General features: G+C 45.0%; 1 protein-coding gene across 1 annotated transcript in view; it reads left to right on the top strand.

Annotated features, from left to right (window-relative positions):
- LOC144752403 (E3 ubiquitin-protein ligase TRIM39-like) overlaps positions 1–23,427 on the top strand; it is a 206,925-nt gene that overhangs the window by 39,501 nt on the left and 143,997 nt on the right. Inside the window, exon 2 of the mRNA XM_078640335.1 lies at positions 14,814–14,909. Within this exon, the coding sequence (XP_078496461.1) occupies positions 14,814–14,909 (96 nt within the window). The remainder of the gene's footprint in view (positions 1–14,813; positions 14,910–23,427) is intronic.

Raw genomic sequence — 23,427 nt, 5'->3', positions numbered from 1 at the left:
AGATCCTGGTCTTGAGGCTCTTCCTGAAGGTGTGCAGAGTAGGAGATCGTCTGATGTTGACTGGGAGCTCATTCAAGGTCTTTGCTGTGACGTAGGAGAAGGCTCTTCCGCTTGCTCGGGTTCTGCACGTGTGTGGGGTTTCTGCCAAGACAAGGTCGGCTTACCGGAGGTTCCTTTTGGGTACGTGGAAGGAGACACTCTCGTTGAGGTATTTGGGTCCGATGTAGTGGAGGGATTTGTAGGTGTGGGTGAGTGGCTTGAAGGTTACTCTCTTCTCGACGGGGACCCAGTGGAGGTCTCATCGGTGCTGGGTCATGTGCTTGTGGCGTGGGGTTCCGAGGACGAATCTGGCTGCGGTGTTCTGGATGGTTTGGAGCTTGTGTAGCAGGGTTCTGTTGATTCCGGCATAGCGGGCGTTGCCGTAGTCCAGTTTGCTGCTTAGGAGTGCGTTGGTGACTGTCTTTCTGCATTGTGGGGGGGATCCACTTGAAGGTCTTGCGGAGGGAGTTGATGCAGGTGGAGGCGACAGCATTGATCCGGCGGATCAGGGTGAGGGAGGGGTCTAGAACGATGCTGAGGTTTTGGGCGTGGTTTGATGGAGTGGGTGGGTTTCCGAGGGCGGAAGGCCACCAGGTGTTGTGCCAGGTGGTGGTGAAGGGACAGAGGAAGGGGACCTCATTCTTCTCCGAGTTGAGCTTCAGGCAGCTGTTTTCATCCAGGCTGCGACATCCTTTATTCCTTCCTGGAATCAGCTTCTGGTGTCTTCGGGATTCTTCCTGAGGGAGAGGATGGGCTGGGTGTCACCGGCTTAGGATACTATGCTGAGCCCATGCTGTCTGACGATGGATGCGAGGGGGCCATGTAGATGTTGAAGAGCGTGGGGTTGAGCAAGGATCCTTGTGGCACTCCACAGCTCATCTCTGTGGGTTCGTAGAGGAAGGGTGGGAGGCTGATCCTTTGGGTTCTGCCAGGGAAAAAGGATTGGATCCAGTCGAGGGCGGTTACTCGTATATCAGCGTCGTGGAGTCTGGCTGCGAGAGTGTGAGTAGACGTGTCGAAGGCTGAGAGGTTCAGTAGGATGAGGGCCGCTGTGTGGCCCTCGTCGAGTAGCAAGCGGATGTCCTCGGTGGCTGCGAGGAGGGCAGTCTCTGTGCCGTGGTTGCTGCGAAATCCGGACGGAGGAGTTGAGGATGGCGTTCTCTACGATGAAGGTGGTCAACTGGGTGTTGATTAATCTTTCAGTGACTTTGGCTGCGAAGGGAAGGAGAGAGATGGGCTGGTAGTTTTTCAGATCCGTCGGATTGGCCAAGGGTTTCTTGAGGAGGGGCTTGACCTCTGCCCACTTCCAGTCGTTGGGGAAGATGCCGGATTCGAGGAAGGCGTTAATGGTCTGGCCTAGTTTGGGTGCTATGGCAGCAGCGGCTCTGTGGTAGCTGTGCGGCGGGCAGGGGCCCGTGGGGGCTCCTTAGTGGGTGTTATTCATGATTGAGGCGGTGTCTTTAGTGGTAGCAGGTTTCCAGGTGGTGATGGTGGGATGGTGGGATGGTTGTTGGTGATGGAGAGGGGGGTGGTGTCTGGAGTCTGTTCGCTGAAGTTGTCATAGAGTGCCTTGATTTTCAGATGGAAGTAGGAGCTGAGCTTGTTGGATAGGTCCTTTGATGGTGTGCCCTCTGTGGCTTCGCTGGGGGGGGGGTTTGGGGAACTGCTGTATGATGCTGAAGAGTTCTTTTGCGTTACTGGCATTGGTGTGGATTTTGTTCTTGATAAAGGTCCACTTGGTGGCTCTTATGCGCTGGTGGTATTCAGTTATGACGGTCCTGTACGTGTTCTGGTCTTCAGTGGCTTTCCTGTTCCTCCAGAGTTTCTCGAGGCATCTGCAGGAGCGAAAGGCTTCTTGGAGGTTGGTGGTGAACCAGGTGGCCTTCAGAGAGCGTGGTTTGACAAGGTTGCGGAGGGATGCGAGCTTGTTTGCGCAGTTGGAATGACCCGCGGTGTAGTTCTTTGACTGCGGAGTTGACGTGACGGGGGTCCTGGAGGAGGGTGGTGTTGAGGTGTTCCTCTGTGATCTTACTCCAGTTTCTTCGGGGCTGGCGGGTTTGGGTGCAGTGGTAGTATTGAAGGTGAAGTGTATGCAGGTGTGGTCTGTCCAGAGGGGCTGCTTGGTGTGGCTGAAGTGGATGTTTGTCCCTCCTGCAAATATTGGGTCGAGGTTGTGTCCTGGGTCAAGGTGGTGACGAGCTGCTTCAGTCCGAGGTTATCAAGGAGGGTGGTGAAGTTTGGGTCGCTGCTGTTGGTGAGGTGGCAGTTCAGGTCTCCGATAAGAATGTAGTCCATGGAGGCGATGGCGTGGGGTGCGACGAGGTCTGTAATGGTGATGGCAGAAGAGTCGCAAAGCCCGGGGAGTTGTAGACGAGGGTTCTGCGCAGCATGGTTCTGGGGCTGGTCTGGATCTGGAAGTGAAGGTGCTCTGTTTTGGAGAGGGGGTCGCTCGCGCTGGAGGTGGAGAGTAAGAGTGAGCTCTTATGAGTGATGGCGAGTCCTCCTGGGCAGTGGGGGCGGTCCTTTCTTTGGATCTTGTATTCGTCAGGGGTGGCGGTGGCTATGTCGGGGCATAGGTGGCCTTGGTCCATGTTTCCGTGAAGAAGCCGATGTCTGGCGAGAGGGTGTCAAGCAGGTGTCAGATCTCCATCACGTGTCTGTGTAGGGAGCGAACGTTGAGGAGGATGCATGGCAGAGCTTCGGTTGTGCGGGCGTCCGGCGTGGGTTCTGCGGTCGTGGGGGAGCTGTTGATGGGGAAGGATTGTCGGCAGTAAAACTGGCCGTGGGTGGTGTTTGGTGTCGATCTCTGTCAGTTGTTGTTTCTTCTGGGGTTTAGTGCGAGGAGGGCGGCGTAGTTGTAGCAGTGGGCGGTCGTAGATCCAGGGTACCTGGCGCTGGCCGCAGTCGGGTTGTGGACGAGCGCAGACCGGCTTGCCTTTGGCACGCCAGCGCCACGTCCGCACAGCGCCCGCATTATGTAGGGGAGGGGTGACGGAAACCGAGGTGCGAAGAGGGAACCAGTGGGGTGGAGAAGTCACGGGGTAGCAGCGGCGGGAAGGGCACAGAGACAGAAAACGGCTAAGAACAATAAGTACAATGAAATACCGAGGGGAGGCCGAAAACAGGCACAAGAGAGACAGAAAAAACAGAAAAAGGCACAAAGACAGACACTGGCACAAGAGAGATGGGAAAACAGAAAAGTGGCACAAAGACAGACACAGAAAACAGCGGCCAACAGAAGAGCAAGGCTCTCCCACTGGACCACCAGGAGCCTGCGGGTGGAGGAGGGCCTTGAACACCTGCCTGAGCGAGCTGGTCACAGTGCCTGGGGCAGTGGCACTTACTAGCAGAGCTACGCAGGGAGAGCAGATCCCTGACCAGGAGGTCCGAGGTCTTTCAGGTTATTAGTGCGTTTAAAGGCAAACCGTGGTTGCAGGAATGAGAGGCTGCCTGTCTGTAAAATAGACCATTGTTTCCTGATGATCTTCAGTAGTTTGTTAGTAAGGTGTGAGGCTGGTCACGCATGTCCACATGCCATCCTGTGGTCTTGTGCGTGGTTCTAATAAGGCTTCCCTGTTATTATTTCTTGCACGCTTGTGTGCTGTTCTAACACAATGGGGCATATTGGCGTGCCTCTAGATTGGTAGAAAGTAGTTGTGCTTGTGTCTCGAAGTCTTGTGTTGTGCAGCGGTTGCGGTGCAGCCGTAAAAGCTGCCCATGGGGTAGACTGTCCCTGAGTGATTTGAGATGGTGACTGCCATACAGGCGAAGACTGTTCCTGTCAGCATTTTTTAGGTCTCATCTGGTGTTAGCGGCGCGAATGCGCTCTTGCCATGCGAGGGCTTTTTCAATCTATACGCTTTGAGAAGGGGACTTTAAGCCACGCCCTTCTTTTTAATTGGCTCGCATCAGCATTTATGTTAAACGCTGGCGGGTGATTGGCAATTGGGCTTACTTGTTTCCGCCTTGTCCTCTTTTAGAACAGAAGCTTTTACGGGCTAACAACCTTTCACTCTGGTACTTGTAGTTTTCTTTTCCTGTTCACAAGTCCCAGCATGCCATTGGCTATAAGTGCAGGCTGAAGCAGCAAAACAAGTCTTTTTGATGTTCATTTTCTCTCCCACCCTCTCGTCAATGCACACCCTGTCTTCAAGACGCCCCGGTTCCTTCCCAAACTCCTCCCCCTTGTAGTTAATCTGCCCTCCGAGGAGCGCTCCGCCACACTCCTCACAATGGCGACGTACAAGTTGACGTAGCCACCGGCTCCTTCTTTGAAGCTGGGACCGCGGACTGCATCTCAGTCACCCTGGTGGGGGAGCGGGGGCAGAGCCCCAAGCACCCCCTCAACAACTTCGGACGGGACTTAAGCTCTGGCTCCGTAAGTAAGGGGTCCGGGGGCGGGGCAACTAGTAAAGCGAACCAGGGGGCAGGGCAGGTGGTAAAGTGCTCCCCGACTTCCTATCCAACCGCTAACCCCAGCCGCTTGCCCCCCCGCCTCCTTAAGGCACTTGTCCGATATAGACCGTCAACTTGCATTCTCTGCTGCCCCTGCCCCACCCAGACCCTGTTAGGGGTGTTACAGGTCGTCTTAATTAGGTACGGACCCAGAATGGTTTCAGTGTATATATATATATTTAATCTAAAGTGTTGCTTTAGTTCATTGATTTCATTTAGAGTATGATTTTATGTTAAGTGTAAATAAAACTCTTAATTGAAAAGTAATCTGTATCAATTGCCTTTAGCAATGCTTGTTTGTTATTTCTATTTATTGTGTGCTGTTTCCTAGATTGTGCGCTCATGTGAAGACAGGCTCTGTCTGCCCTCGCGCTTGGTATCCTGAAGTGCGAGCCTCGCGCTGGTCTCGTGGCTGAAGCTATAAATACTAGCTTCAGCCAACTGCCAAACGCTTCGTCTCTCGTTAATCCCTGTGAGAGCTTCTGTCCCCGTGTTGTGGCTTCCCTGGCCTTGAAACCGCCACTTCCCCTTAATTTCTGGTAAAGCCTTTGAATCCTTTGAGGAAACCTGTCGGCGAGGTCCCGAGTTCCCCGCCTGTCATCGACGCTGATTTATGCCAGCGCGACTGCTTGGCTGAGCTCCGGCATTTCTGAAGCAGCCGGGAGGTTTGTTTCCCCGCTTTCCTCTGCCGGTCGGCAGTTCGAGGCTCCTGTCAGTCGGACAGTGAGTAATTGCTAAAAAACTTGGAAAGAGACAGTAAGAGAGATTATTTCTTTTTAAAAAAGGGCCACGAACAATTTACCTTATTAGTAAGTGGCAAAGGTTTATTTACAGTCAATACTCCGCGCAAGACATTTTTAAGCTTAGCACGTCGAGTAGAACTGAGAAAGGAACAAGCCTTGACAAAGGCAAAAGACACTGTGCATTAAGCAGTTTTAATAAACTCTTTGGGAAAAGCTAGTTACACGAAGTGTTCCCAATTAGTTCAAAGAGATTAACCTCAACCTTAGTATTGAGTTAACAGTGAATTGTTTAATCGCGCAAAAAGCGGAATGCTGAGTTAAAACAAGCCTTGGTTAAGGCAAATGTGTTAAACTGGCAGATTTACAGACAAATAGGACAAATGTGTACTATTGGTGATATGTTGATTTAGTTACAGAGGTATATTTCAAAAGCCTCGCATATTTACAACTGGGCCAGGAAAAACAAGCCTTGGTAAAGACAAATGTATGAAAACGTTAAACAGAACTAATGTGTACTGTTGGAATATGTAGACCTTATGACAGAGATATATAAATATTTATATATATATATATACATGTAATGGTTTGCAGATTTACAAGTAGGATTGGAAATAATAGTCTAGTTAGTAACGAAGATTGGATAGGCTGTTATTTTCTGTCTTCCAACTGCAGAATCACCTATGAAAGAAGTAACTAAAGACTCAGGTATGGCCTTGCATGAAGATTCTGAGTTTAGTTAAAACTAACCCAACTAATCTAATTAGCCTGTCTCCTTAGTTAAAGTTTTAAGTGATTCTGACATGTTATGTTTATTTGAAGGTGTCAAGCTTCTGAGTCAGTGCTAATACTTCAGTAAAAGTGCGAACAAGGGTCAAACGGATTGATGGTCAGTAAGCACAATGTTTAGTTGACTATAGAAATTAGTTAAGAAATTGTCAACTGAGTAATTGCTGTTAATGTTGCATCACAGTGTAGCGTGAAGGCAGCGCAGAACATCTTAGAGAGAAGATTCTCGGCCTGGAGCACTTTCTTGAGAGAGACTCAACTGAAGACCAAATCTTGTATAATTTGTTGTGAGTCTCTCTGTCCACTTCCCCTTTCCCTGAAGGAGAAGTCAATCCAGTCAGTGTTTTAAGTTCTGATTGTGTTGGTAAATCCTTGAGGGAGTTGGGAGTTTGCAGCTCGAAAGGAAACGTCAGAAGGTTTCACAGGACTCCTCAACAGTAGACGAAGCGTAACTTCCCAATTTTAAAAACGTTTCCTTTCAAGTCTGCAAACTCACCCTCATGGATGCTTCACAGTTGTCACAGTTAGTCCAGAAGATGACAGTGGAGATGGAAAATTTACGCTTAGAGAATCAATCGCTTCGTCAGGAGCTAGATGAGACTAGGGTAGGATTCTCGTCTTGGAGGGATTCTTCTAAGGAGAAGAAACCAGTTTTAGCGCCAGCCAGATTTGGAGTTGAGGTTATTCAGCCTCATACCTCAGAAGTTCAGTCAGAAAAACAACCAGTTCAAGTAACTGTTGTTACTCCCACACCTGTCCCTTTGGCTAATCCTGAAAGGTTTACTGGAGATAATAGCAGATTTGCAACATTTTTTAGTCAATGTCAATTGCACTTCATGTGTAAACCTCAAATTTTTTCTTCTGATTCTGCTAAGGTGGCTTTTATAATTTCTTATCTGGGAGGGGTGGCTGCTAATTGGGCCATGCCTTTAGTAGATAATAACGATCCTTTGCTTCACAATTTGCAGAATTTTAAATTGGCCATGTCTAGTCTATTCGCCAAACATACCTTAATTCAATCTTCTGATAATGAGTTATTGAGTCTTCGTCAAGGGACCAAGGACCTTGTATCCTATATAACTACCTTTAATAGGCTTCTGTCTGAAACTCATTGGCCTGAGGAGAAGAGGATTTCTTTATTTTATAGAGGTCTAAAAGATGATTTAAAAGACTCCCTTGCGCACATAGTGAATTTACCTGATGGGTTTAAGGAATTTCAGGATCTAGTGGTTAGACTTGATCACAGATTGGGTGAACGTAGAAATGAAAAAACTAGGAGTGACTTTAGAAGTCCTCTAGTTAAAGTTGAGAAAAAAGAGTCTGAGGTTAAGAATGTTTTTGTTGAATCTGTTTTACCGGGTGGGTTCAAAGGGCCTTTAACTCCTGAAGAAAAAGAACGGAGGCGTAAGGGCAATTTATGTTTATACTGTGGCAAACCTGGGCATTTTGCCAAGGATTGTTCTGTGAAACCCACAAAAAAGAAAGTTTTAGTTGTTGAAACTCTTCCTATTAAGCCGTCGGAAAACTAAAATACTCGAGGAAAGCTGAGATCGTTCCCTCGAGCAAATCTTCTTCTAAGATCTCCAAATTTGTCACCAATGTAACTACACATATTCCTAAACATTTTACTATTCGGATGGTCTTTATCTTAACTACTCTTCAAAGACATAGCATTCCTGTACTTTTGGATTCTGGGGCTACTGGGAATTTTTTCGATATTGGGTTTGCCCATAAATTGAATCTGAAATTTGTTACTAAGGAGGAGCCTGAGTCTGTGAGAGCAGTTGATGGTTCGGTTTTATCTTCTGGTATGATTCAATTTAACACCGAGCCATTAACTTTGGTAGCAGATAATGGGCATACGGAGAAAGTGGTTTTTGATCTTATTGATGCTCCAAGTTTTGGTGTCATCCTAGGCATTCCTTGGTTGGAATTACATAATCCCAATATTGATTGGATTAAAAGGACTGTTACTTTAGAGTCTTCTTTTTGTAAGTTACACTGTTATCAAGAAACCAAAGATCCGGTGATGCCCCTTTTTTGTGCTGCTCTAACTGCGGAAGATAATAGGCTTCCAGTTGAGTATAGAAACTTTTCTAAGGTTTTTGATCCTGTTGAAGCAACCCAATTACCACCGCACAGAATTTTTGATTGCAGAATTGATTTAGTTCCTGGTGCTATTCTGCCATGTAGCAGAATTTACGCCTTAACGGAGCCTGAAAATGTTTATTTAAGGAACTATTTGGATGAGCTTTTGGAGTTAGGGTTCATTCGACATTCTACTTCTCCTGTTTCGTCTCCTCTTTTCTTCGTTTCGAAGAAGTCTGGGGATCTGAGGGCTTGTATTGATTACAGAAAGGTTAATAAAGCAACCATTAAGAATAGATATCCATTGCCTTTGATTCCAGTGCTTCTTAATCAAATTAAAGGATCTAGTGTCTACACCAAGTTGGATCTTAGAGGAGCATATCATTTGATTAGAGTCAAGGAAGGCGATGAGTGGAAGACCGCTTTTCGTACGAAATTTGGTCTTTTTGAGTATACGGTTATGCCTTTTGGTCTTTGCAACGCTCCAGCGGCTTTTCAATATTTCATTAATGAGGTCCTGAATGATTTATTGGATGTCTGTTGTATTGTTTATATAGATGACATCTTAATTTATTCTAAAAGTATGGAGGAGCATGTACAGCATGTTCAGTTGGTATTACAGAGATTGAGAGATCATTCTCTGTATGCTAAGTTGGAAAAATGTGTTTTCCATGCTTCTCAAGTTGAATTTCTTGGCTATTGTTTGTCACCTGAGGGAATTCATATGGATCCTAAGAAGGTTGAGGCAATTTTATCTTGGCCAATCCCTGCTTCAATAAAAGAAACACAGAGAATTTTAGGATTTGCTAATTTTTATAGGCGTTTCATTTCTAAATTTTCTGAAATTGTTACTCCTATTACCCAGTTATTGAAAAAAGGGAAAGTCTTCTCTTGGACTGAGGAGGCTGATCAGGCATTTTCTTTGTTGAAGAAGGCTTTTACCTCGGCTCCCATTTTGGTACATCCTGATCCTAATAGGCCTTTCTTTGTGGAAGCAGATGCTTCACAGACTGCTATTGGTGGTGTGTTGCTTCAAAGGGATTCAAATACTGGTCACCTTCATCCAATCGCCTTTTTCTCCAGAAAATTACTTTTGGCCGAGCAAAATTATACGATTGCAGAACGTGAATTGTTAGCTATTAAAGATGTGTTCCAAGAATGGAGGCATCATCTTTTGGGGGCTAAACACACTATTACTGTTTATTCTGACCATAAAAATTTGCAATTTTATTCCACTGTTAAGGCGTTTACTCCCAGACAAATGAGGTGGTTGCAATTTTTTAGCGAATTTGATTTTTTGATTATGTATCGACCTGGAAAGAAGCAGCTATTATCTGATACACTTTCACGTTTAGTTTGTGAAAAGGATTTAAATTCTATGAAGGATCCTCCCAGTATTTTGCCTTTAGAAAAAATTGCTGCTGAAATCCATTCTGAAAGTTTCTTGGATTCAGTAAAAAAAGAATTAAAGAATTTTGAGGTTCATGAATGGTTATTAAAAAAAGGTAATTCCATTAGAGATGGGTTTTTCTATCACAATGATAAATTGTTTATTCCCACAAGAGATTTACAGGATAAGGTCATGCAATGGAATCATGATTTGGCGACTGCTGCACATCCTGGTATTAACAAAACCTTGGATTTGTGTCAACGTCATTTTTGGTGGGAAAAAATGATTTCAATTATTCAGCAATTCGTGAAAGCCTGTCCAGTTTGTTCTCGTCAAAAGGCTTTACATGAGGTTCCAATGGGTTTACTTCGTCCTATGACTATTCCCCCTCACCCTTGGCATACAATCAGTTTAGATTTTATTACTGATCTTCCTAAGTCTAATGGTTTTACTACAGTCCTCGTGGTGGTGGATCTGTTATCCAAAATGGGACATTTTATTCCATTACATAAGATTCCCTCGGCAACTGAATTTAGTGCTGTATTTTTATCTAATATTGTGAAACTTCATGGTCTGCCCTCAAAGATTATTTCGGATAGGGGTCCTCAGTTCATTTCCAAATTCTGGTCACAACTTAGCAAACTTTTGGGAATTGAGTTGGCTCTGTCTTCTTCTTTTCACCCACAGACGGATGGTCAAACGGAGAGATTGAATCAGCATGTTGAACAGGGTTTAAGATGTTTGTTAACTACCTCTTCTCACCCTTGGGATGAAATGTTACCGTGGGCAGAATTTTCTTATAATAACACCACTCATTCAGCTTTGGGTTGTTCTCCTTTTTATTTTCTCACTGGTCAACATCCAAGATCTATTCCTATACTTTTACCTGATGAGCAATTGTCTATGCCAGCAGTTACGGATAGGTTGACTCATCTGTTGGATATTCAAGATAAGGCTAGAAAGCAATGGGTCAAAAGTAAGGTATCTATGAAAAGGACTGCTGATTCTCATCGTAAAGTTGCCCCTTTGTATAAGGAAGGTCAGCTGGTATGGTTATCTACTAGAAACATTCAGATGGAAGGTCCCAGGAAGTTGAAGCCTAGATATATTGGGCCTTTTGAAGTTAAAAAGGTTTTGAACCCCGTATCTGTAAAATTAGTTTTACCTGAGGAATATGCTATTCATCCTGTTTTTCATGTTTCTCTGTTGAAACCTTTTGAACCTTCTACTCGTGCTGATAACCCACCACCGCCGGTAATTGTCGGTGACCATGTTGAGTACGAGGTTAAATCCATTCTAGATTCCAAAAGAATTCGGGGTGCCTTGTTTTATTTGGTTGACTGGAAGGGTTATGATTCTTCTGAGAGATCTTGGGAACCTGAGAAAAATGTTCATGCTCCTAGACTTGTTAGATCTTTTCATGCTCTGCATCCTGATAAACCTAGACCTGTAAGACGACCTTTGGGGGGAGGAACTGTTAGGGGTGTTACAGGTCGTCTTAATTAGGTACGGACCCAGAATGGTTTCAGTGTATATATATATATTTAATCTAAAGTGTTGCTTTAGTTCATTGATTTCATTTAGAGTATGATTTTATGTTAAGTGTAAATAAAACTCTTAATTGAAAAGTAATCTGTATCAATTGCCTTTAGCAATGCTTGTTTGTTATTTCTATTTATTGTGTGCTGTTTCCTAGATTGTGCGCTCATGTGAAGACAGGCTCTGTCTGCCCTCGCGCTTGGTATCCTGAAGTGCGAGCCTCGCGCTGGTCTCGTGGCTGAAGCTATAAATACTAGCTTCAGCCAACTGCCAAACGCTTCGTCTCTCGTTAATCCCTGTGAGAGCTTCTGTCCCCGTGTTGTGGCTTCCCTGGCCTTGAAACCGCCACTTCCCCTTAATTTCTGGTAAAGCCTTTGAATCCTTTGAGGAAACCTGTCGGCGAGGTCCCGAGTTCCCCGCCTGTCATCGACGCTGATTTATGCCAGCGCGACTGCTTGGCTGAGCTCCGGCATTTCTGAAGCAGCCGGGAGGTTTGTTTCCCCGCTTTCCTCTGCCGGTCGGCAGTTCGAGGCTCCTGTCAGTCGGACAGTGAGTAATTGCTAAAAAACTTGGAAAGAGACAGTAAGAGAGATTATTTCTTTTTAAAAAAGGGCCACGAACAATTTACCTTATTAGTAAGTGGCAAAGGTTTATTTACAGTCAATACTCCGCGCAAGACATTTTTAAGCTTAGCACGTCGAGTAGAACTGAGAAAGGAACAAGCCTTGACAAAGGCAAAAGACACTGTGCATTAAGCAGTTTTAATAAACTCTTTGGGAAAAGCTAGTTACACGAAGTGTTCCCAATTAGTTCAAAGAGATTAACCTCAACCTTAGTATTGAGTTAACAGTGAATTGTTTAATCGCGCAAAAAGCGGAATGCTGAGTTAAAACAAGCCTTGGTTAAGGCAAATGTGTTAAACTGGCAGATTTACAGACAAATAGGACAAATGTGTACTATTGGTGATATGTTGATTTAGTTACAGAGGTATATTTCAAAAGCCTCGCATATTTACAACTGGGCCAGGAAAAACAAGCCTTGGTAAAGACAAATGTATGAAAACGTTAAACAGAACTAATGTGTACTGTTGGAATATGTAGACCTTATGACAGAGATATATAAATATTTATATATATATATATACATGTAATGGTTTGCAGATTTACAAGTAGGATTGGAAATAATAGTCTAGTTAGTAACGAAGATTGGATAGGCTGTTATTTTCTGTCTTCCAACTGCAGAATCACCTATGAAAGAAGTAACTAAAGACTCAGGTATGGCCTTGCATGAAGATTCTGAGTTTAGTTAAAACTAACCCAACTAATCTAATTAGCCTGTCTCCTTAGTTAAAGTTTTAAGTGATTCTGACATGTTATGTTTATTTGAAGGTGTCAAGCTTCTGAGTCAGTGCTAATACTTCAGTAAAAGTGCGAACAAGGGTCAAACGGATTGATGGTCAGTAAGCACAATGTTTAGTTGACTATAGAAATTAGTTAAGAAATTGTCAACTGAGTAATTGCTGTTAATGTTGCATCACAGTGTAGCGTGAAGGCAGCGCAGAACATCTTAGAGAGAAGATTCTCGGCCTGGAGCACTTTCTTGAGAGAGACTCAACTGAAGACCAAATTTTGTATAATTTGTTGTGAGTCTCTCTGTCCACTTCCCCTTTCCCTGAAGGAGAAGTCAATCCAGTCAGTGTTTTAAGTTCTGATTGTGTTGGTAAATCCTTGAGGGAGTTGGGAGTTTGCAGCTCGAAAGGAAACGTCAGAAGGTTTCACAGGACTCCTCAACAGACCCTGTCAGAAATGTTATAACAAATTGCACAATTGTAGCTGCGAGCACCCCCTGCGGCAGCCTGCGGGTCTCATGCAAAAATCACACTGTGCTAAATGCGCCAACTAACGCTCATGCGCCGAGATTTGTGTGTACCTTTTGGGTCATGGGTTCAAACCTGGCAAGCTAGCTCAGTCGATTAGTGCTTCGTCAGTCTGTGTAATAGTGCTTAATTTGTAAAATAGTAAGGGCAGGTGCCCAACGCGCTGCTCAACATCCGCCTGACGTCCCTATTAAATCTCAGCACCCCTAATTCCAAGGCTGCGAGTTCTTAATCCACTTCAGGCCTCTTTAATCCACAGCCAGACTCTCCCTGCTGCTTTAGTTTACTCTTGCATATACTTACTCTCTTCCCTGGTGACGGTTTTTACCTCTCTCTTCTTCCTTTTTTCCTGTTTGTGTTTACTCCTCTTTCCGGTAAGTGTGTTTTTCCCTCTGTTGCTTTCCGGAAAAGTCTTATTGTAAAACCTAAATGCCAGTCCCGAAAAATGAGTGCTGTTGGCCCCCATCGGCTCAAATTAAGCACTAATTGTATTTCAACATTTATACAACTCTTATTCAATATTTATATGGTGCTATGTGGAGCTTTGAAGTGCGCGTGCACATGGGTGTTATGTAACACCGTGCAGGGTGTGTGGTTGCAAGTCTGTTACTTTGTTTTGATCCTGTGTGTGACGTGTTTCCGTGTTGTGCGTGCTGACCACTGGGGTGTGGTTTTTAGGTCTCGGCCTGCTTAGGCTGCGCTTGCGCAGTCAGTGTGTGAGGCTCTGTGTGTGTGTGTGTGTGTTTGGGGGGGCTCTGTGTGTGTTTGGGGCTCTGTGTGAGTGGGGGGGCTCTGTGTGTGGGGGGGAGCTCTGTGTGTGGGGGGGAGCTCTGTGTGTGGGGGGAGCTCTGTGTGTGGGGGGAGCTCTGTGTGTGGGGGGGCTCTGTGTATGTGTGTGGGGCCTCTGTGTGTGTGTGTGGGGCCTCTGTGTGTGTGTGTGGGGCTCTGTGTGTGTGTGGGGCTCTGTGTGTAGGGGCTCTGTGTATGTGGGGGGCTCTGTGTGTGTGTGTGGGGGGCTCTGTGTGTGTGTGGGGCTCTGTGTGTGTGTGGGGCTCTGTGTGTGTGTGTGGCTCTGTGTGTGTGGGGGGCTGTGTGTGTGCGGGGCTCTGTGTGTGTGTTTGGGGGTTTTATGTGTGTGTGCGGGGCTCTGTGTGTGTGGGAGCTCTGTGTATGTGGGGGGGGCTCTGTGTGTGCGAGGGGCTCTGTGTGCGTTTGTGTGTGGCTCTGTGTGTGTGTGGGGGGCTGTGTGTGTGCAGGGCTCTGTGTGTGTGGGGGGGTTTTGTGTGTGTGTGTGCGGCGCTCTGTGTGTGCGGGGCTCTGTGTGTGCGGGGCTCTGTGTGTGCGGGGCTCTGTGTGTGGGAGGGCTCTGTCTGTGTGTGTGTGGGGCTCTGTCTGTGTGTGTGTGGGGCTCTGTCTATGTGTGTGGGAGGGCTCTGTCTGTGTGTGTGTGGCTCTGTCTATGTGTGTGTGGGGCTCTGTCTGTGTGTGTGTGTGTGTGGCTCTGTCAGTGTGTGTTGGGCTCTGTGTGTGTGTGTTGGGCTATGTGTGTGTGTGTTGGGCTCTGGGTGTGTGTGTGTGTTGGGCTCTGTGTGTGTGTGTGTGTGTGTGTTGGGCTCTGTGTCTGTGTGTGTGCGTGTTGGGCTGTGTGGGTGTGTGTGTGTGTGTGTGTTCCAGATCCGAAATCCATCTAGGCAACACCCTTGTCTGTGTCCTTATTTATGATACTTGGGGCTGGTGCTTACAGTCTTGATATGTGGGGTTGATACTTACAAGCTGTATATGTGTGGCTGGTACTTTTAGGCTGGGTATGTATGTTTCATACTGTAATGATTTTGTTTTGTGAGTAAGACCACACTCTATAAAGCTACACTTTATTCTTGTGCTCTCATCTCTGCAGGTAAAACTTCAAGAGTGGCCACGTATTCTGAAGAACGAGGAGGAATATTTTCTGGAGTTTAAAGTCAAGAAAGAGGAACAATATAAAACCATCAGAGTAAGTGAGTAAGTGAGTGCTGTGTGTCGGTATTTGACTATGTCTTTGTGATTACCACATAAAGTTCAAGACATACAGAAGCTGATGATACACCCTACAGACTAGATCTGTATAGTGACCAAAGTCACAACTGTTGGACATTGGGGATGAAATCAGCCAAGGGTGTGTCTTAATATAAACAAAAATAAAACGTACTCTGCTCACCTTCAGGTATACTTACTTAGTGTGTATTAGTGTAAGCATGTACATGTGTGGTATTATCTGGCAGTGAGTATATACCAGTGTGTGTGTGTGCATGTTCACACTTGTGTGTTAAAGTATGTGTTCATGTATGGATGGTTCTGGAGTTATCTGTGGGAGTGTGTGCATGCCTGTCCATTTCTATAGTTGTCTGTTTTTGTGGGCATGTTTAAGTGTTTGTGTGTGTCTTTGTATGTATTTTGAGCCACAGCATATGCCAATACATGTGCACATTGGTGTGTTTGTGTTTGGGGAATGTGCATGCTTTAGTCAGAGTGTATTGCCTGTGAGTTTGTACATGCATATGTACATGTCTGTCTTTGAGTTTGCTTATCACAAGGTCTGGTGTGCAAATACATGTGCACAATTGCATGTGTGTGTGCCTGAGTGAGTTTGTGTATGCATCGGTCTGGAGTTACACATCCGTGATATTATAGATAATCATATGTGTTTATCTGTTTGCATGGGTGTGCCTGGAGAGTGTGTATTTGTGGGTTTGTGTACAGACTGTTTTGAGATATCCATCTGTGAGTTTTTACAAGCAGCTATACGTATGTGTCGGAGTGTGCACATTAATGTGTGCATCTGTATGAATTGTACCTCAGTGGAGTTGTGTATGTATGGACCTGGATTTATCCATCCATCCATCAGACTGAGCAAGCTTGGTGTAAGGCCCAAAGCAAGGTTTAGCAATGTAATCATGCCATGGCGTTATATATACATCGCTGGACCCCAGAACATGTAATTGAGTTCTTCTAGATCACAGGTTCTTAACATGTGGTCCAGGGACCCTCGGCGGTCCGCTACACCTACTGAGGGGGTTCATGAAGGTTTAGAAAATAATATAGTATATAATATTAATAGATTAATAAAGTGTATGTTGATAAAGAAGCTCCATGTGTGTTTAATGAATGCTTGTTTCTGTAATGTTGTGTATTGTTTTGCAGTTTAAATCTTTCAAATTGCTTGGGCCGGGGTCACCGGATTCCAATAATGACTCTGTGGGGGGTCCTTGGATTCCAGTAATGATTAATTGGGGGCGCATAGAAGTCCAGATTAAGAACCGCTGATCTAAATACAAAATTGAGCACGGAAGCTCTAACATTGTGTTGATGAGTTTCTTTCTTAGGTGTGGAGCTGGTGACCCTTGACCTGGTCATATGAATGGTATATGCGACCCCATCACTTATGGCAAGCCTATGGGTACTGAGAAAGTGACATGTCATGGACATTTCCCAGCTTGTTGAGTGCACACATTCTGTAATTATCTTCTGTTTCAAAGCAAAGACATTTTATAGTGAATTTTAACCTACAAATAGTTCATTAGTTTTAAATCAAACTTTCACACTTTTCGGGACATGGCTATCCCCTTGTTCAAGACTTATGCATTTCTAAGTCTGGAAACAAGGGGACAAATCAGCTTTAACCACTGATCTCAGACATTCTCTGTTCAGCTCGATCCTCGTTACAAGGTTTTCCTGCAACAGTCTCATAAATTGGCCCTGGTTCGAGGTCCCATATTTTATGCCTAAATTTATTATACTCGTTTTTACAAAGAGGTGATGCTGATCCACTCTCTATGGTCATAGAACCGGTTTGGTTGATTATCTTGACATTTCCTGGATGTCTCTCAGACGCAGCCTTTGCACAAGGTGTTGACACTCGCAGGAGGCAGCAATGATGCTCCCTTCAGCGTCCAAAACAGGGGCACAAGGAAGTGTGAGATCTCTTCACCTGGTTGTCACCAGCCATCCTGAAGCAGTGATGAGGGACAGACAAAAGGACAGGACGAGCCCAGAATCCTCCTCTCCTCCTAACAGAAACTGCTGTCCCACCTGTCAAACCTACCATCTGGGGAGGGCAGTGTTTGGAAAGGACTAAGCAGCAGCCCTCCCCTAGGAAGGACTGAACAGATAGTCTAAGGGTAGCCCTTTCTCCATCCTCACTCACTTTAGTGTCTGGGTCTGCACTTTCCAGCTGCAGGAGTTGTCCGTGCACTTCCATTGAGAAGCTGTAGGGGGGCATTTCTTGAACACTTACCCTGACGCCGGAGGGTTACCGCTGCTGCCGCCACTGGTGCCGCTGGGTCCCTGACGCTACGAGGTGGAACTGCAGCTCCCAGCAGGCATAGCGAGCCCAGCCCAGCCGCTTCCTGTCACCACGCGCCCGGAGGCGCTGTAAAAGGAGGAGGCTCGCTCCGCATCGCGGACGCGCGCGGGCGGCGCCGGGCGAAGCCCGGGCAAAGGGCGGGCCCTCTGTGGCCCTCAGAGGCCTGAGGAGACTGGACTGGGCCAGGAACTCTATATTGCCTCTTCTGGACCTTTAACGTGCTATGAGCAGGTAAGACATTTTACTCACTATTAGTATGTTATTTTTGTTTGCTTTTTTGTGAGTGTCTAGACTTAAGGGTACTTGTGTGGAAGTTTAACATCATCACTGCTTATAATGTCTAAACCCAGAACTGACAAAGTGATGGTGGGCCCTGCTACTCTAGACAATTTCCTGGTTAGGAAAGTAAATCAGATCAATAATGATAGACGTGTATCTCTGGGAAAAGGCACTGTGATAGGGGAAATACTATCTGAAAATTCCCCTATTAGTCTGATCCAAGACTGTGAAATTAACACGAGTCATGTCATCTCTACTGACCCTCCAGCGCCCATTTTAGTAAATGTGGAGGTTCATCCTGACTCACGGGTGCTGTCAAGTTCAGATATTGGTGTGCTGAATGAGACACAACCTGAAACCAGGCCTCTGAGAACTTGTAGAACACTGTCTCAAAGGGAGAATGGGAAACATAACAATTCTAAGTCTAAAAAAAAGGATGGTAAGGCAATTATCAGTCCTGCTATAACAACCACTTTTGTATTCACGGGCACGACTGGTAATGGAAATGGTAATGGTGCAAATTTAATTCCTGATTTGCTTGCTTCACTTATAAAAAACTTAGAAGTTTCTTTAACAGCAAAAATGGAGGAGCTTATTAAACCATTAACCAATAAGATAGATAACCTAGTCAAGGAAGTGACAAGGCTGGGTGGTCTGTTATCGTCACAGAATATTGTAACATCTAGTGGAAATGTACACTCTGGGGGGAAAGGGAGAGAAATTGCTGAAGTTAATGATACACAAAATAAGGGGAGGGGGAATAGTGTTGTTGCAACGGCCTCAGGGTCTGAAACACCTATTCGACTGGATATCCCTGTGGCAACTGCCTCGCAGCAACAACCATCTATAAACCCCCAAAGCAGTAGAGCTCCCAGACCCCCGAGGTACAACCGCTATCTTAATTTACCACCAGACTGTGCTCCTTTTGTGGCAGTACTGACTAATGTGCCCCCCTGTGGCACCCATCCCGCATCTCCTTTTGATGAATCTCAAACCTCTTTGAAAAATAAGACAGTGTCATGGCTCAACAAAAACTGTGGTTTTCCCATCTCATATTCTGACCAGATAATGACAGTAAGGCGTGTAAATTGGGTGGGGCCGTCTAAAAAGACTGGGTCTGGGGACTGTATAGTTGTAAACTTCAAACACCCCCAGCATGTGGCAACTGTTCTTTTGAGAGCTTCTGCACTGGTATATGATATGAATAGCATCTGTGTACGCCCCCTTGGTTATTTTTATGCGCATTTGTGCAAACCTACACCGCAACAGAGTTTAACCAGGCGGGGGCTTGAACCTTATACTCCTGTGCAAGAGTCTCAATTCCGTTATAACATCAGTAATTCTTGTGGGTCAGGCGGACCCATTGGTACTTATAATAGGAGCCCCAGTGCTGGACACTGTCAATATGGGTTGAACTTAAACACACAGAATAGGTATGAAGTGTTATCCGGTCTTGAGCTGTGTGATTGACGGGGGGCACCTGCGGCTCAGGATACTAGGGCTACAGGTGAATCTATAAACTCAGATAACCCGGTGGGCATAATGCCAGGATGTCTTGCTGTCTCTTGGAATATTGCTAGTCTTGCGGCCAAAATGTCTGATGCAAATTGGGTGATTTACATTGAGCAATTTTCGATTATTTGTTTACAAGAGACCTGGGAGCTGGGCTGTAATCTCTTCTTAGAAGGGTATAAGGCCTTCTTTGTGCCAGCCTTGCCATCATTGCGGGGTAGGCCTAAGGGGGTCTTGTAATTTTTGTTTCCAAACTAATACCCAGTGAAGTACGAAGAATTGAAGCACAACATACAGGTGTAATGGGCTTAACTCTAACTGGAGGTAATGTCTTTGTGGGCCTGGTGAACTTTTACAATGCTGCTTACGATAGTGCAGGCAGGAATCACATTCATATATTAAATTCTTTTGTCTCTAATTTTATGAAAAATGTGGGCCATAACCTCATGATTATGGGGGACTTCAATTTGCATCCTTGTATAGACCCATTGCACAAGTGCTTACCAGAAATGACTTGTGAACGTGCGGACTGTCTCCATATGGAGCACACTAAGGAGGGGGAACTGTGCAATGACCTACTGAATGACTATGACCTCTCTCTGGCTATGTCATTAAAGGACCCGCTATATTGTTTTGATACCCCTACCTTTAAAGGACATGGAAGGGGTACCTTTATAGACCATATACTTGTCTCGCGGACGATGCACATTTTTTTAGATTCTTTTTGCATTGTTCCAAGCGAATTTAGCGACCATAACCCTCTAACAATCTGTTTAAAATGTCCCTGGGTAAAAAAAAGGCAATAAGACCATTAATCATGGTAGATTGGGCACAACAGATGGGAGGAGGCGGTTAAAATGGTCCATGGTCTCTGCGGATATCCTCTATAAGAACATCTCTGAAGGGTGTGCAGAGGATATTAAAGTCTGTACCAATGGGGGGGGGGTGAACCTAGGCTGGTTCTAGAGGCTTATCAAAACATTGCGGAGAAGGTGTCAGCGTTTCTATCGGTCCCTAATAAAACTCAGGTTAATTTAGGCCCGAGATGGTTTAGCCACGACTGCACTATAGCTGCTCGTAAACTGAGGCTTGCACTATCAGCCTCCCCGAGAAATCGGGAGGTCGTAAAACTCTGTAGAAAGGACTATAAGGCTATTACTTTTGCCCGTAAGGAGTTTCTGAGGAAAGAGGCCTGGGAGGAACTGCTTGATCCCTCTACCCTGAATAGCAGCACCAAATTCTGGGCCCTGGTCAAAAAACCTTTTTTGACCGAGGACCCTGGAGATGGACTTGTCTGCTGCATAACCAAAGAGGAATGGGAAAGTCATTTTAAAAGTCTGTACTATTCTGAGGGTACTGGAACCATGGCTGTTGCCCCCTATGATAGGGACAGCACCATTATTTTTGACGAAAGTGAGGTCTTGGCTGCCATACTGGGTCTCACTGCAAATAAAGCGCCAGGTCCTGACGGAATACCACCGGATCTTTACAAATCTGATCCAGTTTTCTGGGCTCCCATTCTGGTTGCTGTATTTAATGCTGCGGTCACAGTGGGTTGTCCGGGAACGTGGGGACTGTCAACTATAGTTCCTGTCTTTAAGAAGGGAGATAGGGGAAGTGCTCTTTGTTACCGACCAATATCCCTAATTGACTCAATGGTTAAGATTATGTGGAGAGTTATACTTCAACGCCTAACAAGTTGGTCGAATGAAAATAACACCATGTCGATTTCTCAATATGGCTTTTGTGAAGGGCGCTCTACCATAACTCAGTGTCTCAACCTGTTTCTTATTCTGAATAAATATACTGTCGTACAGAAAGGAGTAATTTACCTTGCCTTCATGGATCTGTCCTCAGCCTTCGACTGTGTTAACAGAGGGAGGCTGTGGCAGACCATGAAGGATAAAGGTATTGACAGGGGGATCGTGGAGTTTCTAGCGGATCTGCATAATGACACAAGAGCCAACGTGAGGTTTTCATCGACCAGGGAAACCACAGGAAGTTTTAGCATTAATAAAGGAGTACGTCAGGGGTGTATCCTGGCCCCTTTTCTTTTTATATAAATGATTTAGAGGCTGAACTACAAGAGGTAAAATCAGATTGTCCTAGAGCTGGTGCGAGGGGTATTCCTTTACTTTTATATGCCGACAATGCGGTTTTAATTTCACGAACAGAATTAGGTCTCCAGGCACTTTTGAACGCTTTTAATAATTTTATGTCTGATAGGGACCTTATGGTCAACAATTCTAAATCTTACATAATGCATGTTGGCCGTCAACCTAAAAAGAAGTTCAATTTTAAACTGAATGATGCACTGATACCCATCACCCAGACGTTCTCATATCTGGGTGTTTTATTTGATACAAAGCTTAGTTGGGCCCCACATTTGGCCAAGAAGAAGGGGGAAATGACTAGAGTAAATGCCTCCATCTTCAACTTTGCCTCCAAATTGGGGAAAAAGCCAAATGTGGCTATGATGAAATTATACAACACTAAATCCATAGCCACTGCAGTATACGGAAGCGAGATATGGGGCTACGTAAATGACGAACAACTACAAATAGTTGAAAATAATTTCTTAAAGCGTCTGTTATGTGTTCCAGGTAGCACACCGAATGTAACTGTACATGAAGAACTTGGTTGCTCGCATTTATCCGACATTGTTGGATTGAAACCACTGTTATGCTGGGTAAAATTATGGTTAAGTGATGAAATTCCTTTGACCCACGAGATAGTGGAAGATCTTGTATCACTTGATCATGCAATGTGTGTACCTTGGCTTAAATATTTGAAGTTCCAATTTCTGAAACTTGGCCGCCTGAACTTGTTTGATAACCCGAGGGATATAGTTAAGGGTGATGTTGCAGCAATTAAGAGAGCTTTCTTCTTGGATTGTAATGCCCTAAGAGATGAAGTTGAGCTCGCGAAACCCAATGTTAGAAAGTATATTATGCTGAGAACTTGTGATTCCATGGAAATGTACCTAACATGCTCCTTTACCTCCCATGAGAAATTTTTGCTGACCCGGTTCAGGTTTAACATCTTTCATCATCTTTTAATCAGACCCAAGTCGGACATTTTTAAGAAACCTGCAGCTCCCTGTGGCTGCGACGGAAAGTCTCCACAGGATATGCTGCATTTTATATTTTTATGTACATTTTATGAATATCCCCGTAGGCGGTTTCTTGTTACTCTTTTAAAGAAATTAAATTTTAATCAAATTAGACCCGCCTTTATGTACTTACAGCTGCTGCACTCTGATAGTGTCCTCCAAGTGTTAGAATTTTTAAAATTAACCATGAGACTAAGAAAATGTTTAGATGAGTAATTGTGAATCATCTGCAGCCCAATGCACTAATGCACTTTTTCTGTATGTGGGCACTACTTGCACTTTTTCTTGTACTGATTTTGTCTACGCACTCTTTTAAGAAACATATGTGTTGTATGTAACCTAGATTGACTTTGTAATTATCGTGATGTTTTTAATATGATTTGTTTATTGTTGTGTACTTTTATGGATTGCAATATATCCGAAATAAAGTCAATTTGAATTTGAATTTGAATTTGAGAAGCTGTAGCCACCCTGCATCTGGTGCCATGCGAAAACAGGGGCCATCTAACATGGATCCCACTGTCCCAGTACTGAAGCCCTCACCATACACGGAGATCTTTTAACACGTTTCCTACACCTCTACGGTACCACTTTAGGTGGCTAACTTTGGTATGGGAAGTAGTGTCATCTCAGTTAAAAGGACACACTTGGTGCGCCTCCCCAGGTCACACAACAGGTTCTGAGCTTTGCGTTACCAGGGGTAGGGCTAGGCCTCTGTGCATGTTATATTGGCATGTTTGCCTGGCCACACTAAAGATCAGGTCAATTTCATGTGCAGTCTGGCACTCAGTGCTGGTGTATACACCTGTTTACCATTCCAGATACATTTGAATAACAACATGCCCTATCATACAGTTCATTGACTACCTTCTGTACTCTTGCCCTGGCACAGGACATAAGTTACCCAATCACGCCCTGCGACGCAGAGGGTAGATGTTTCACATTGTCAACAGGTCCCCAAAACTAAGAACTCTGTCCTGATGAAGACCCCCACAGAGGTCCATTGGGGGTAGAAACACACTGTATTGACAACGCGGAGGAGAACCATGAACTCAAATTTGACTATGGAAGGGGTTACCTTTACATTATTCCAATCAGTGAAGCGTATATTGCATAACCTGTGCGGTCCCTTTTGAAAAGCAACATTGATCAGCCATGATCTTCCTTTACCCTGGGCGTTCTACAAGTTCCTGCAATGTATGAAAATCAAAAAATGTTAGATAAATATGGTGATGATCCACTTTCCGTTTCACAGTTTAATCGCAT

This window comes from Lissotriton helveticus, chromosome 5_1, assembly GCF_964261635.1.
Source record: "Lissotriton helveticus chromosome 5_1, aLisHel1.1, whole genome shotgun sequence".
NCBI lineage: Eukaryota > Metazoa > Chordata > Amphibia > Caudata > Salamandridae > Lissotriton > Lissotriton helveticus.
Note: the sequence above shows the minus strand (reverse complement) of the source record. Positions and strands in the feature narration are given on the sequence as shown.